This window comes from Palaemon carinicauda, chromosome 7, assembly GCF_036898095.1.
Source record: "Palaemon carinicauda isolate YSFRI2023 chromosome 7, ASM3689809v2, whole genome shotgun sequence".
Lineage (NCBI taxonomy): Eukaryota > Metazoa > Arthropoda > Malacostraca > Decapoda > Palaemonidae > Palaemon > Palaemon carinicauda.
The window spans coordinates 61050487-61066499 of NC_090731.1; the positions used below are offsets into that span (position 1 = coordinate 61050487).

Sequence of the window (16013 nt, forward strand, 5' to 3'; positions counted from 1 at the left end):
TATAATTGCTGTTCCAGGTGTTGAGGTGCCAGTGATGGGAGATGAGAATGAGAGAGAGATTACAATAGAGGAAGTGAGGAGAGCACTAGATGAAACGAGAGTAGGAAAAGCATCTGGTATGGATGGTGTGAAAGCTGAGATGTTGAAGGAAGGGGGTGTGACTGTACTTGAATGGTTGGTGAGATTGTTTAATGTGTGTTTTGTGTTGTCAATGGTACCAGTAGATTGGGTCTGTGCATGTATTGTACCACTATATAAGGGTAAGGGAGATGTGCATGAGTGTTGTAATTCAAGAGGTATTAGTTTGTTGAGTGTAGTTGGAAAAGTGTATGGTAGAGTACTGATTAATAGGATTAAGGATAAAACAGAGAATGCAATCTTGGAAGTACAGGGTGGTTTTAGAAGAGGTAGGGGTTGTATGAATCAGATTTTTACAGTAAGGAAGATATGCGAGAAATATTTAGCAAAAGGTAAGGAGGTGTATGTTGCGTTTATGGATCTGGAGAAAGCATATGATAGAGTTGATAGGGAAGCAATGTGGAATGTGATGAGGTTATATGGAGTTGGTGGAAGGTTGTTGTAAGCAGTGAAAAGTTTCTACAAAGGTAGTAAAGCATGTGTTAGAATAGGAAATGAAGTGAGCGATTGGTTTCCGGTGAGAGTGGGGCTGAGACAGGGATGTGTGATGTCGCCGTGGTTGTTTAACTTGTATGTTGATGGAGTGGTGAGAGAGGTGAATGCTCGAGTGCTTGGACGAGGATTAAAACTGGTAGGCGAGAATGATCATGAATGGGAGGTAAATCAGTTGTTGTTTGCGGATGATACTGTACTGGTAGCAGACACAGAAGAGAAGCTTGACCGACTAGTGACAGAATTTGGAAGGGTGTGTGAGAGAAGGAAGTTGAGAGTTAATGTGGGTAAGAGTAAGGTTATGAGATGTACGAGAAGGGAACGTGGTGCAAGGTTGAATGTCATGTTGAATGGAGAGTTACTTGAGGAGGTGGATCGGTTTAAGTACTTGGGGTCTGTTGTTGCAGCAAATGGTAGAGTGGAAGCAGATGTACGTCAGAGAGTCAATGAAGGTTGCAAAATGTTGGGGGCAGTTAAGGGAGTAGTAAAAAATAGAGGCTTGGGCATGAATGTAAAGAGAGTTCTATATGAGAAAGTGATTGTACCAACTGTGATGTATGGATCGGAGTTGTGGGGAATGAAAGTGATGGAGAGACAGAAATTGAATGTGTTTGAGATGAAGTGTCTGAGGAGTATGGCTGGTGTATCTCGAGTAGATAGGGTTAGGAACGAAGTGGTGAGGGAGAGAACGGGTGTAAGAAATGAGTTAGCGGCTAGAGTGGATATGAATGTGTTGAGGTGGTTTGGCCATGTTGAGAGAATGGAAAATGGTTGTCTGCTAAAGAAGGTGATGAATGCAAGAGTTGATGGGAGAAGTACAAGAGGAAGGCCAAGGTTTGGGTGGATGGATGGTGTGAAGAAAGCTCTGGGTGATAGGAGGATAGATGTAAGAGAGGCAAGAGAGCGTGCTAGAAATAGGAATGAATGGCGAGCGATTGTGACGCAGTTCCGGTAGGCCCTGCTGCTTCCTCCAGTGCCTTAGATGACCGCGGAGGTAGCAGCAGTAGGGGACTCAGCAGTATGAAGCTTCATATGTGGTGGAAATGTGGGAGGTTGGGCTGTGGCACCCTAGCAGTACCAGGTGAACTCGGCTGAGTCCCTGGTTAGGCTGGAGGAATGTAGAGAGTAGAGGTCCCCTTTTTTTGTTTTGTTTCTTGTTGATGTCGGCTACCCCCCCAAAATTGGGGGAAGTGCCTTTGGTATATGTATGTATGTAATAGGAATCACAGGATCTCATCTTAGAGACACTGATTTCTATAAAGAAATATGTGGATGAGTGTTCTGTAAAGAGAGTACGATTAACTATGTTATAAACAGAATTGATTATTGCAACTCTATGACAATCTACCCAAAGTATCCTCAGAGAGTCTGCTTCTTAAGACGTCACTCTTTGTATATTAATGTGCAATACGGACTCTGTAGGCCTATAATCAATAATATGCTATTTCCAATCTTTCTATTGTTTCGATCTGCTTAAGAGTGAATTATTGGTAAATTGTGATAGCTTCAGAAGTTACAAATTATAATAATCGGGGAAGTAAGATTGCTAAAAGGTATTACAACGCAAGCCTGAAGTTGAATTACCCATTTAGTATATTCATCTCCATATTAAACTATGATGGATGCCTATTGAAACAAAGAATAAAGTTTATGATATGCGCAATGACTCATCAAAATATCAGAAGCAGACGTCCAAAATATTTAAGAGAATTATTGCTACATGTCGTGTAGCCAACCAATCGTTTCGATATAGTTACGGATATTTTCAAGTTATTCCTTAACTTCTCAGTGTGACTGACACTCCAAGGAAAATATCCCTTAAGCTTAAAGTACAGTAAAAGTACAATAATGATGAAATAACGAGGGGAAAAAAATGGAAATACAAAGATAACTCTAAAAGTGAGAACATCACGTAATGGGGCGGATAAAGATATAGATAATGATGGCAATAAATTAAAAGAAATGTCATTTATGGTTACTTTGAAACTTGGGTGCATAAAAATCTACATGTTAAGTCACTTTTGTATACTGTATTCGCAAAGGCTAAGAATTGGGATATTATATATATATATATATATATATATATATATATATATATATATATATATATATATATATATATATATATATGTGTGTGTGTGTGTGTGTGTGTGTGTGTGTGTGTGTGTGTGTTTATATATATATATATATATATATATATATATATATATATATATATATATATATATATATATATATATATATATATATATATATATATATATATATATATATGTATATATATACATATATATATATATATATATATATATATATATATATATATATATATATATATATATATGTGTGTGTGTGTGTATATATATATATATATATATATATATATATATATATATATATATATATATATATATATATATATATGTATATTTATAAATATATATATATATATATATATATATATATATATATATATATATATATATATATATATATATATATATATATATATATATATATATATATATATATATATATATATATATATATACAGTATATACTGTATATATATTGTATGTCTATCTGTACGTTTTTAGAAAGCAGGAAATGCAATGGCAACAAGCTGAGCTTGTCATATATGATTTATTTTGTTGTTTTTGTACAGTTAGCCCACACAGCAGAACTATAATGCATATGTTTTAATTTCATTTTTATTTTTTAATAGAGTGGGGTTCCCCTACAGCATGGGACCGAAAAAGCAGCCATCACAGTAAAGTAATTAAAAGGAAGCATTCTACGTGCACTCGAGACTATCAAAATTTCTGCTAGATTTTAATCGTGTAGGAGCCGCTATAGATAGATGAAATTTAAGATATTTATCTCTACCCTAATGACACCCTTTTTTTATATTATGGATTTCTTTATTTCAATCATATTTTTTACATTAATATTTCTTACATTAATTTCTGCTAGATTTTAATCGTGTAGGAGCCGCTATAGATAGATGAAATTTAAGATATTTGTCTACCCTAATGACACCCTTTTTTAATGTTATGGATTTCGTTATTTCAATCATATTTTTTACATTAATATCCGCCTTTTTTTTATATCAGAATTTAAAGTTTTCTTTGAATACGAAATCATCAAATTCCCGAGCCTCGCCTTAGACAGGGTTGCCAGTTTGGCCTTTTTTCCGGCCAAAAAAAAAACTCAAATTTGACCTTTTGTATTTAAATAGGTTGGCCTTTAGTAATATGAAAAAAGCCGGCCCTTAAATACTATATTTTTGACCTTTTTCTATTAATGGGTTGACCTTTTAAAGCCTCTGTTGATTAGAAATTGACCTTTTCTCATTTAGAAAACCTGGCAACCCTGTCGCCTAGTATCCAAGACCCTTCGTTCCATGGACATTCGACTTTGCCCAAATGTCAAAGTCAAAGATGACGTCACTGTGAAAACAAAACAATTTGTCAGTGACTGGTTATTGACAATGGACGAAATCATAGCAGGTATAACATTGTTTACCAACATTTTTAACTGTTAAGGTGTCATGGTAAGTGGGTTGGATTGTGTGCAGGATCCTGCGGTAGAGCTTGAGCTCCCAAAAAGAGGAGTAGCCCTTCTTGCCCTGTTTAAGCTAATAGGCGTAGAAGGCAGAAATTAAATCTTCGAAGAAAGATGTCTTAGTTTGAGGATATTTTTTTTTTAAATGTTTTGTTAATTTGATATTCAAGTTACATTTAAGCTTAGTGTGTAGATGATTAACCTGTTATTATGCAGTGATTGAAACGAAGTTAAAAGTCTACTGTATTATGTTGTATTGGTATCATTCATTTGGTTTCATTATAGAACAGTGCAATATTAGTTAGGACATTGGAACTAGCATAAATAAGTAAGTCTTTGAAAATAAACTATTTTGAATACCATATACTATAGGTGAAAACCTTTATTCAGGAAGATACAGGTTTTAATATATAAAAAAAAAAAATGTATTGTTCCCTTGTCATCTTAGCACATGCCATTGGGGCTGCCTGCTGCTCAGTAATCCAGAAAAATGGGTGATTGTAGTTCGTTTGGACAGACAAAAAATTGCCAAATCTAAGAGCAGTCCCAGAGGGGCGTAACCATCCCGACAGGTAAATACGCAAGGATACAGCTCCTAGGTAGGGAAGCAAAACTTTGGTGGTGTTCTTGTATTTGTTTCGGAGCCTTTGTATACCAGCGGCCAGTTCCATTCGCGTGGGTTAAAAATGGACATCAACTAACATAAACTTTCCCCCTTAACCTAACCTGCAAGCCGTGTCCTTACCTACTTACCTAACGGGGGTGGCTAACGCCCCACTGCGACCCCTCTTACACTGCCGTATTCTAAGTTAGCCATAATAATACCTACAGGTGGCCGCTATCATACATACACTCCTTTGTTTCCCATTCAAAGTGTTGTCATTCAGTCATAACTTTTGAAATTTTACACATGGTCTGTCCCAACGAACCGCAAAGGCTCCCAGTAAAAAATTATGTGGTGCTTCTGACTTAATTTACTCGTTTGAACAGAATAAAAGACCCGTTTTATATTTCAAACCCATTCATTATTTGTTTTCAATATTGGAATGTGCAATATAATTACAGCTTATATTTTATTTATCATCTTAATAATGGAAATTTAGGGTAAAAATTTGATTGATACGTTTAGTCTGATAATGGGAAATGGAAGCCAAGTCTGTGTCCGAACAGAGGCTGGAGTGCGAAGCTACAAGTCGCCCCTTTGTAAGTTATGTATAATTGAACTAAAAGAGAAATTTGATAAATTAAATAACTCCAAAATACTAGGCCACGCAACTAACTCGCCTAGCGACACGTATTCTGCTTGCCAGGACGTAAGAATAACGAGATAATGTTTATTTGCGAGCAAAGTGAGCTACGTCAAAAAAAAAAAAAAAAAAAAACTTTAATTAATTATTGGTGAATACGTTCGATTAAGTAGGGAGGTATTTGTAGTGCAAAGAAAATGGCTATGACGACTCCTTAGAATGGGATAGAAAAATGATTTTTATGCATCCGAAAATCCTAGAAAATAAAAGCTCCAGTGTTTTGATCATGTTTCATTACTGGGTTTTGATTACGGTAACTTTTTTCAATTACGATGACGGGTTGGTTATGAAGGTCATTAGACTTGTACATGGTATATTTTAAGGTCTTTTGAACGTAATTGAAGACGATTTCTAGCGCAAACCCATAACTTTTTAGTTATGGTAGTCGACCTACCATATCTCAAAAATTATGGATTTCCATCAGAAATCATTACTTTATGCAAATCGTTCAAAATGCATTAAATAAGTTTTTTTCTACAAACTATTTATTGGACTGTTCTATACAGTAATTCTACCATTTGTTAAAGGTATTTCGATATGATATAAATTAAAAATATGACGTACTAAGTCAGTTTAGAAAGTCATTACTATAAATGATTAAGGATACTGCATCCTGGGTTGTGTTGAGGAGAAAGTTAGATTTCTGTGTATAATATTGCTAATGCACAAATAGAGATTTAGCCATATTTTATCCTGGGCTTGGGTGGATGGGTGATTAGTATGTTGGTAGTTGTCGCCAAATTTTTGTCTGCCAAAATACTTGCCCACTGCAACATGTACCACTTGCCAAAGCATAGAAGCAATGAGATGATATTGAATTGTGAGTGAAGCGAGTCGTAGTGGTGCAAAGAACAGCAAGTAAACGATTAGTGTTAGTTTGGCTGACCAACATATACATAAATACACTTAATCAAGTTTTGGTGGTGATGGACGGTTAAGGATGATTCTCATTTTCTGTAAGGGTGGTAGGCCTGGTGACCCAACAATTTACAAACCTACTGGGTAGGTAAATTTACATTACTGATTGTGAATTTTTTTTTTTTTTGTACATCATACTATTACAGTACTTACTCTTCGTGTAAGGTGTAGCCCTTAATGACATTTAAGCTAAGTCTAATTGGTAACAATGGTGTAGGATAGCTTAGTTATACTGCATTATGTATTAATTTTGCCTTAGTTCAGTGTTTTTATATTAGGATTGTATGGCTGTAACCATTTTAATGAAATATTTTTATGTTTTAACCAAAAATTACATATATTGGTCATATTTCATAGTACTGTAAGCTATATACAGTTGTTGGATATACCTAGTTCATGGCACTCCATAATACCATATCTACTTTGAGGGTAAAATCACCTTACAGATGTTGAAGAGGTACTGTAATTCTATATTTAAAATTACCTTTGAACATGTTAAATTAATGCAGTTAAAAAGTAAAGGCAAGATTCGAGAAATAAGAGTAGAGAAAGACTGATGAATGAAGTCTAGTCAATCTTCCAGTGAAACTTTTTTTTCCCTTTATTCAATTCAGTTTGAGATGGCTGATTAGGCTTATAAGTTAACCTTTAAACACCCCCCCCCCCCCCCACGTTTATCATTAATTGGGCTTATACTGTAGTTAGAAACAGGTTTTTTTTTATTCCCAATATTCAGAGTTCATTGGTGTCACCTGACCTAACGTTGTGCTCATATCCTTTCTTATTGATAATCTCTGGGTAACTCTAACCTGACCAAGGACAATGTTAATATTAGTGGAGAAAACAAGATTACATCACATTCTAACCCAGGGTGTCATATCCTACTGGACTGGGAGGGACAGTCCTCCATGGAGGCCATAGAACTACTGCATACAGTTTCAGCTTAGTTTGTATTCCTTTCATTATTATTTCGTAAGTGAAGGATCAGTGTCAGGTTAGGTAGGGTTTGGCCTGAGTCGGGTAGAACAAAGCCCTTCAAAGTTCAATTATGAGACCCTAGGTAAGGTTAGATTTAGAGGTTAATCGAGGCTAACTCTCCTTTCCTTTGACAGAATTCTCATTTGAGAGAAGATGTATAAACTTAGTGATATGGGTTATGCAATGAGTGATAATCATAAGTGAAGCAAGTGTTTTACTCGTCCAAATATTTTGAAATCTATTTCTATTGAAATGATGAGTTTTGATGTTTTTACCCTTTATTAGGCAGGTGTCTATTACAGGTATAAGTGTATTGTGTAAAAAGAGATATAGATTATAGTAAATGTGTGAGAGGTTAGCAAATACTGTATGGCTATTTGTTCCTGCTCGTATAGAAACCTTTCATCTTTTATAATAAGGAAATGCTTTTAGCAGAGCTGAAACAGCCATTGAATCATTAATAAGGTAATTAATGGCAGGTGTTGAATGGGGGTGAATATCACCCCCTCACCTGTCTGAAGCTTTTCACTTTCGTCCTTGGCCGCAACAAGTACGGATGTAATGTTGCGTCCTTATCAAAGGCTTTTTTTTTTTTTTTTTTTTTTTTTTTCTTCTTGCTGGTAATTATGGATGTGAAGAAACCAAAGAGTTACTTCTTTATGTACTGTAAATAAATAGGGAATGTATTTTCTGTGTGAGCTGGTATGACTGTTGAAATCGTTAATGAGGCAGTTAATGGTAGGTGGTGATTGCTGGCGAGAAGCCCTGCTCCTCTACATACCAATCTTCTGGGCCCTATCAGTTTATTCATCCCCATGGTAGACAGATAGGAGGTTGCAGGAGTCGACTCTTTTGCTCCCATACAGGACTAGGCAGACTGACATATCCCAGGAAGAAAAAAAACAATGTATTTGGTTCCATGGGAACTAACAACCCACCAATCAGTGAGTGTCTCAATTTTAAAGGATGAAAAGTTTGTATAAGTGTAAGAACAAATAACAAACATTAAAAGTAATTTTTTAAAGTTAAAACTTCCTACCTCAACCACCCATCTCTGTCCTTGAGCCAAAAGTCAAAAGAGAAGAGCTTCAGACAAGTGGAGAGGGCTACTTGCCCGCGCTCACCACCAGTCATTAAATACCTCGCTCTGCTGAAGACATATCCCTATTTTAAAGGACTCGGGTTTGTATAGCTAGGAAAAATACAAATTAGTGTACGTACTTTTTAAAAAAAAATTATTTTGAAAGGTAAGCGTATAAATCTGGCTGATTTTCATAAAAATATTTTTTCTCCGTTAATATTTATTTTAAAAAGAATGCCAGCCCACTTTTATTGCCAGGTGATGTCCTTATGCTCTTGCCTCTTGGTACTCAACTTTCATATTTAAAAAATGTATTTTGAAGATAAGCGAGAAATTAAAATTATTGCCGGACTGAATGGCATGACTCAAAATTTATTAATGATAACTCCATTAGGAAATTAATTGAAAGTTTCGTATGTTATAATGAAAAAATCTAAGATATAACTGTATTATTAGTCATTGAAAACAAAATTGGTTGAGCACAAAATTTATTAATGTATTAGCTTTAGGGGTTAATGCTGTCAGTGTACTTCGTACGGTGTCCTGTAGGCAGTGCTAGGGTCTTTGCAGCTTTTGTTTCTGTACCTAGCTGCACCTGCTTTATAGCCTTCGACTATACTTCCGTTCGTGCTTCCTTTCTTCTACCTTGCTCCCTCCCATCAATCTATGGTCAGGGATGACTAGGTAATGGCTGCAGTTGACTCGGCCGGGAGACCTATCCAAAATCCCCGCATCCTTAGCTCAGAAGGATGGTGAGGTTACAGACACTACAAGAAACTGTCAAGCTTGAGCGAGTCTCGAACTCCCGTCCAGAAGGTTGCTAGGCAGGGACATTTCCAGTAGGCTACCACAACTGAATGGCTTCCTAGGCCCCAGTTCTAAGCCATACGGCCACAATTGATAAATGAAGTCAATGTTTAGTATTGGTTATATTTTTATGTTTTAGATTTTTATTTTCATTTGTAAACTGATTGTCTTACATTTTATTTGTTTTTATGTTTTATATATTTATTTTTGGGCTCAAGCCATGTCGTCCTGATGGAAGTTCCTATAGGGTAGCTTCCTTGGGTATATTACAACTACGGCGATATTCCCAGAGAATTTACCTTAAGGTACCCAGAATTCTAACTCCTGGAGCGAATATCCCTAATAAAAGAACCAGGGATATCGCAAAATATCAGAGGACGTATTCTTGACACGCCACATGGCAATCTGCACCCCGAACAGAGATAACACTTCGAAGGGGTCAATTGGCAAGAAAACGAAAACGAGAAAGAAAAAGGAGAGCCGCTCGCAAGGCTCTCTCTTCTCCCGTTTCGTAAGCGTGCATTGCGCCACTCACGGCGCCATCTGCATTCCTTTTTGCGTAGCTTAACAACTCGGTGTTTTTTCCTGTGTTTCTCGCAAAATCTTTTATTTATTAATCAATTTATTATGCTTTCTCCAACTTCGTCTGCCTCTGATAAGTTGAGTATTATTTCTTTTATGTATAAATGTAGGCTCTTGGTAATTTTTAAAGTGATTAATAGTAATAATCTTTGTTAAAAGAGCTGTTGCCTACCGGAGGCGTCCTGGACGCTGTCGCTCGCCAGAGCGACGTTCCTGGCTGTTTGCTTTAATAATTTTAGCTGTTTATCGTTACATAGGATTTCCTTATACGATGCTTTTAGTATTATTTGTCTTGGCGAAGTATTCGCCGATTCTGGCCTACGCTAGACCGTGTAGCCTAGTCGTTTGGCCCTAGTACTTTCCTGCATGATATTTGGATTTCCGAGTGTTTTTAAAAATTTTATTGAAGCTTTAGGCAGTTTTATACATTTAAGATTATATTGATTTTTCCAAGATAGTATACGAGTGAGTTTCGGTGATTTAGGTAATCGATTCTCTTGGCGCCTAGGCTAAGTTGCCTATGGGGCCTTAGTATACTTTCTCATACCCCCCCGGTTGCTCTCTTTTCTTCGGAGAAGGTGTGCAATCCCTTTCCCTCTGTTTAAGCCATGGGCTTAACCCTAGTGGTTTATCTGAATTAACTTTCGATACAACTATATTAGGGTGTTACTGTTCCTTCCTGTTCCAGTAAGTCTGGCTTCTGAGAGGGGGCAGAACATCAGAGTTCTTAGTCTGAGTCTGTTTTTGTCTGGCTTGGGGTGGAGACTCCCTCGCTAGTCTGACACAGACATAGGAGGCTTAGCCTCCTTAGGTCACTTTCGAAGGTTTCTGTACGAGATGATTCCTTCTTCTTGTGATCTAGCAGACTAGTCCTTTGTTGCTGTTCTCGGTGGCGAGGATAAGATCCTTTCCCTGGGAATAGCAACACCTTCCTTGCTTTGGTTCCGTGGGGGTTGGCAAGTATTGCTGGCCTCCCTCCTCGGATCTCCCTTAGGCTAAGATGAGTTTTCTTGGCTGCGGGTGATTCATTACTAAAGTAAGGTTGGTAGGACCCTCTTCGTCCCTTCCCCCTCTTTTCTCTGTAATGGCCTAGCCGTTACATTACTGTCCGTCGTTCTACATCTGTACCTAGCATAGGTTAGGATGTGGAGTTGACTCAGTCCCTTGCCGGCCGGCAAAAGTCTTCTGCTTTGAGTGCTGCCCGGACCTCCCTTGGTCCCTCATCCATGTTTGTCTGTAGAGCCAGATGGCATTGGTCAGGAAGCCTGAATTAGATTCTCCCCTTCCTTATGAGCACTCTTTCGGATTGCCGGGCTTTGAGGTAGTACAGTCTCTTATCCCGGCATCCATTCTGTTTTCTTCTAGTGTTGTACCTTGTGTAGTTGCCGGCCGGCACTGTAACTGCCGGCCGGCACATGCATTTGAACCAGCGTTCTGCCGCCTTATAGCTCTTATGTAGTATACTTTAGAGCTAGTTATGGTGAGTTGCCGGCCGGCACATTACCTTCTATACTGTACCAGTATTCTTCAGTATAGTATATACTGTAGGGAGAAAACTATAGTATAGTATTGTTACAACACTGTGTTTTCTAACATTTTTGTGTTGTCTTGCACAGCCCTTTGGTGTTGCCTTACAGATAAAGAAAGTGAGTTCTTTCTTGTCTACTATCCGGTATTTTTATGAATAGAACTTACCTGGCAGTTATATATATATAGCTGAGTGTCCGACTGCGGCAGAATTTAATCGAAAATCGCGGCAACCTCCTTGTGGTGGTTGTTTGGTTAGATGGTTAACAACCCTTACAGGGTGGTACTTGGAATCATTCCCGTTTTCTGTTCCTCAGATTATCTCTGCCGGCCGGATCGACAACATTGTTGGTCCGCCTTTCAGAGTTTTTCGGATCGCTTTCCCTTCATCGCCTTTTTGGACTTCGTTTTTGGTGAAGTACACTGTGTTGGGATTTGGCAATCGTGTTGTTTTGTTTTTTTGTCTTTTTTCCTTTATTATCATGAGTGAGAAAATTCAGTATCGTGTTTGTGCGAATGATATTTGCAAGGTGAGGTTGCCGAAAATTTCGGTTGACCCTCACACTATCTGTATGGGTTGCAGGGGGTTTGAATGTGCTTTAGATAATAAGTGCAAGGAATGCGAGGTTTTAAGTGATGATGATTGGTTAGCTATGAAGCGCTATGTGCGCAAACTTGAGATTGATAGAGTTAGAAGAGCTAAATCAAAGTCAAAGTCTGCTAGTGAGCCTAGCTTAGATTTATCTATTGACCCTTTGCTTGTAACCCCTTTGGAAGGTATTCCTTCCCCAAATGTAGTGACTCCTGCCCCTTCTACAGGATCTGTGCCTACGGATGACCCTGGGTATGCTAAATTAGCTGCCGAATTGGAGGCCATTAAAGCGCAGTTGGAGGCCTTTAAAGGTAAGGGTGTAGGTGAAATTAGTGCTTGTGAAAGTGCAGTGGAGGTGGCGACTGATCGAATCTGTCATACCCCTAGGTCTAGACCTCTACCAAGCTCCCAGGACCAAGGGAGAAGGTACGTCGAAAGCCGAAAGGGGGTGAGAGGTGCTTATCCTCGGTCAGTCGTCGCCTCAGACAGTCCTGTTGCGATCTCCCAGGCTGCTCTTGACCGCCGTAGGAAAGGCGTGTCGGATTCGTTTGTGTCTTCGCCTGATCATTCTCCCAGACGTAATTGGCGTTATGAATCAAGACCAATGAAGAGAGGGTGGAACCGGGACGTGCAGTCTCGCTCTCCCTCTCCCGGTTCGAGTAGCGGAGACCTTGATCCTTCGGAAGACGATTTCGATGTTCCTGTTAAAAGGGCGAAACAGAGAGTCCTTAGCCCAGTTAATCCGACTAGACTCCCTACTTCTTCTGCCAGCGCTCCCAGTCAAGCCGTACGACAACTGCCGCCTTCGGCACCGCGAGAGCCAGTGGAGGTTGCTAAAGCTTTCATGGTTGTTATGCAAGAACAACTTTCATCGTTAGTTAAAGCTTTCAGCCACCCTTCTCAGTCCGTCAGACGTAAGGACGTCTCTTTGCCTGTTAAGAGATCTTCTTCTAAGAGAGATTTTAGTATCTCTCCCAAGAAACCTCTGCGCACTTCGTCGGCCGTACGACAACGCACACCCTCTTCATCGGCACGCTGCCAGGAATTGCCTTCCCCCCTCTCCCGGCGCCAGGACGATACTGCCTCTCGTTCTCGGCGCCGTGACGATTCCGTTTCCCTTTCGAAACGCCTGGACGTTACTGCCTCGTTTCTTAGGAAACAGGATGAATGCAGTCTGCATTTTCAAGGCGACGGCAGCCTGCATCTTCAGGACGCTTCCGTTTCTCATCATCGTGACGATACTGCCCCTCGTCATCGTGACGATACCGCTTCTCGTCATCGTGACGATACCGCTTCTCGTCATCGTGACGATACCGCTTCTCGCCGACTGGATGTTAGCGGCGCTCGGCGCCAGGATTCAAACAGCTCTCGCTGCCAGACTGCTGGCAGCCCAACTCTTCGGGATGTTATCCTTGAGCAGGACCTCGAAGATATTTCGGAAGAGGAAGAAAAACCTGCCGACTCTTCTAGCGATTACAAGGTTCTTTCTCGCTCTCTTTTGGAACTTTATGAGGAGGAATTTCAACCTTCGGCCCCTCGTTCTCCTCAGTCTCAATTTACCAGGAAGAAAGCTACTAAGTCTTCGGCCTTCATCAAAATGAAACTTTCAATTTCGGCCAGGAAAGCTCTCGCTAAAGTGGATGATTGGATGAAGGAACGGAGACAAGCTGTCAAGACCACCTTTTCTTTTCCACCGTCTCGGCTCGCTTCCAAGGCCGGTATGTGGTATGAGACAGGGGAACCTTTGGGGTTAGGAGTGCCTTCCTCCTCCCAAGGTGACTTCTCGGCTCTTGTGGACTCGGCAAGAAGGCATGCTTTAAACTCTGCCAAGGTGATGTGGTCCATGTCGGAGCTTGATCACCTCGTCAAGTGAATTTTCAGTGTTTTCGAGGTTTTCAGTTTCCTGGACTGGTCTCTCGGGACTCTGGCCAGGAAGTCTGAACTCCTGGAGGACGCGAAGGATCTGACGAGTATCATGTCCTGCATGGACAAAGCTCTAAGGGATGGAGCTAATGAATTGGCTTCCCTTTTCTCAGCAGGGGTCTTAAAGAAGAGGGCCCTTTTGTGCTCCTTCACCTCTAGATCTGTGACTGTTGCCCAGAAGTCGGAGCTACTTTACGCCCCTTTTTCACGTCGTCTTTTTCCTGAAGCTCTGGTCAGAGATATGTCCCTTTCTCTGGCTCAGAAGGCTACTCAGGACCTTTTGTCTCGGTCGGCTAGAAAGACCTTACCTGTTGCTCCTGCTCCTCTGAAGAAGGAGGAGAAGAAGTTTCAACAGCCCTTTCGGGGCAGGATCTCCTCGAGAGCGGATTTTAGGGGGAGAAGACAAGAGTCAGGGCCAAGGACCAGCAGGGGTGCGTTTAGGCCCCTGTCCAAAAAATGAGATGGAAGTCATCCAGACACCAGTAGGGGCAAGACTGTCTCGTTTTTGGCAGTCTTGGAAAAGGAGAGGGGCGGACACCTGGTCCCTCTCAGTCGTCAAGGAAGGTTACAAGATCCCCTTTTTAAAGAAACCACCTCTCTCAGACTCTCCCCTAGCCTTAGTGGCTCAGTACACCGACGCGGGGAAACGAGAGGCTCTTCTGGAGCTAGTCGACCAGATGTTGGTCAAGGGAGCAATAGAGCCAGTTCAAGACCTCGCCTCCCCAGGCTTTTACAATCGCCTGTTTCTGGTTCCCAAGAACTCGGATGGATGGAGACCAGTCCTAGATGTATGCTCTCTGAACGCCTTCGTGGAGAAAACAAAGTTCTCCATGGAGACGACTCAGTCAGTGCTGGCTGCAGTTTGTCCAGGAGAGTGGATGGTTTCTCTCGACCTGCAGGACGCTTATTTTCACGTCCCCATTCATCCGTCTTCGAGGAGATATCTGAGGTTTGTGTTCCAGGGCAAGTGCTTCCAGTTCAGGGCACTTTGCTTCGGTCTCAGCACAGCTCCCCAAGTTTTCACCAGACTAATGGCGAATGTGGCAGGCTGGTTACACCAGGAGGGGATAAGGGTCTCCTTATATCTAGACGACTGGCTGATCCGGTCACAGTCGAAAGAGAAATGTCTGGAGGACCTAATGAAAACTTATACGATCACTCAGGACCTGGGACTCATCGTCAACTGGGGGAAGTCTCAGACTGAGCCGAATCAGACTATTCTCTATTTGGGGATAGTTCTGAATTCAGTTCTTTTTCAGGCTTCTCCCTCCCAGGAGAGGCAGACCAGGTGCCTGGACAAAGTCAAAGACTTTTTGAGGAAGCAGGAATGCTCAGCGAAGGAGTGGATGAGTCTGCTGGGAACTCTATCCTCCCTGGAGCAGTTTGTCCCTTTGGGGAGACTGCACCTAAGGCCTCTGCAACACTTCCTCGCAAAGGTTTGGAACAGAAAGATCCAGGAGGACACTTTTTCTTTTCCCATTCCGACAGAGATCAAGGATCTTTTAATGTGGTGGCTGGACCCAGCTCTGTTGGGAAAAGGGATCTCCTTGTTCAAGAAGAACCCTGACCTAGTGTTATTCTCAGATGCGTCCGAGTCAGGCTGGGGAGCAACACTAGGGAACAAAGAGGTCTCAGGAATTTGGGAAGGGAGTCAGGTCAGTTGGCATATCAACAGGAAGGAATTGATGGCCATTTTGTTAGGGCTCAAGGCCTTCAAAACCTCGGTGTCGGGAAAGACTGTGGAGATCAATTCCGACAACACCACAGCTCTCGCGTACATAAGGAAGCAAGGGGGAACTCACTCCCTCTCTCTGTTCTCAACTGCGAGAGAGCTTCTCCTCTGGGCGAACGAGAACGAGACCCAGCTGTTGACAAGGTTTGTTCAAGGGCAGAGAAACATCAGGGCAGACATGCTCAGCAGGAGGGGACAGGTCCTTCCTACAGAGTGGACTCTCAACCCGCATGTCTGTCGGAGCCTCTGGAAGTTGTGGGGCAGACCAGTAATAGACCTTTTCGCCTCCGGTCTAAACAAGAGGATCCCCAACTACTGCTCCCTAGTCCCGAACGAGGAAGCTGTTGCAGTGGACGCCTTCTTGATGGATTG

At 40.8% G+C, this 16013-nt stretch overlaps 1 protein-coding gene across 3 annotated transcripts in view; it reads left to right on the forward strand.

Annotated features, from left to right (window-relative positions):
* The first annotated feature begins 4011 nt into the window (after positions 1 to 4011).
* The window catches only part of Atg4a (Autophagy-related 4a), a 74126-nt gene continuing 62124 nt past the window's right edge, over positions 4012 to 16013 (forward strand). For 2 of the 3 annotated variants that reach the window (XM_068376696.1, XM_068376697.1), the window contains exon 1: positions 4026 to 4139. Coding sequence is in view for 1 of the 3 variants with exons in the window: in XM_068376698.1 (XP_068232799.1) it covers positions 4034 to 4139 (106 nt within the window). In the remaining 2 variants the exon portion in view is untranslated. Of the gene's footprint in view, positions 4140 to 16013 lie in introns of all 3 variants that reach the window. The other variant, XM_068376698.1, reaches the window with a different exon arrangement.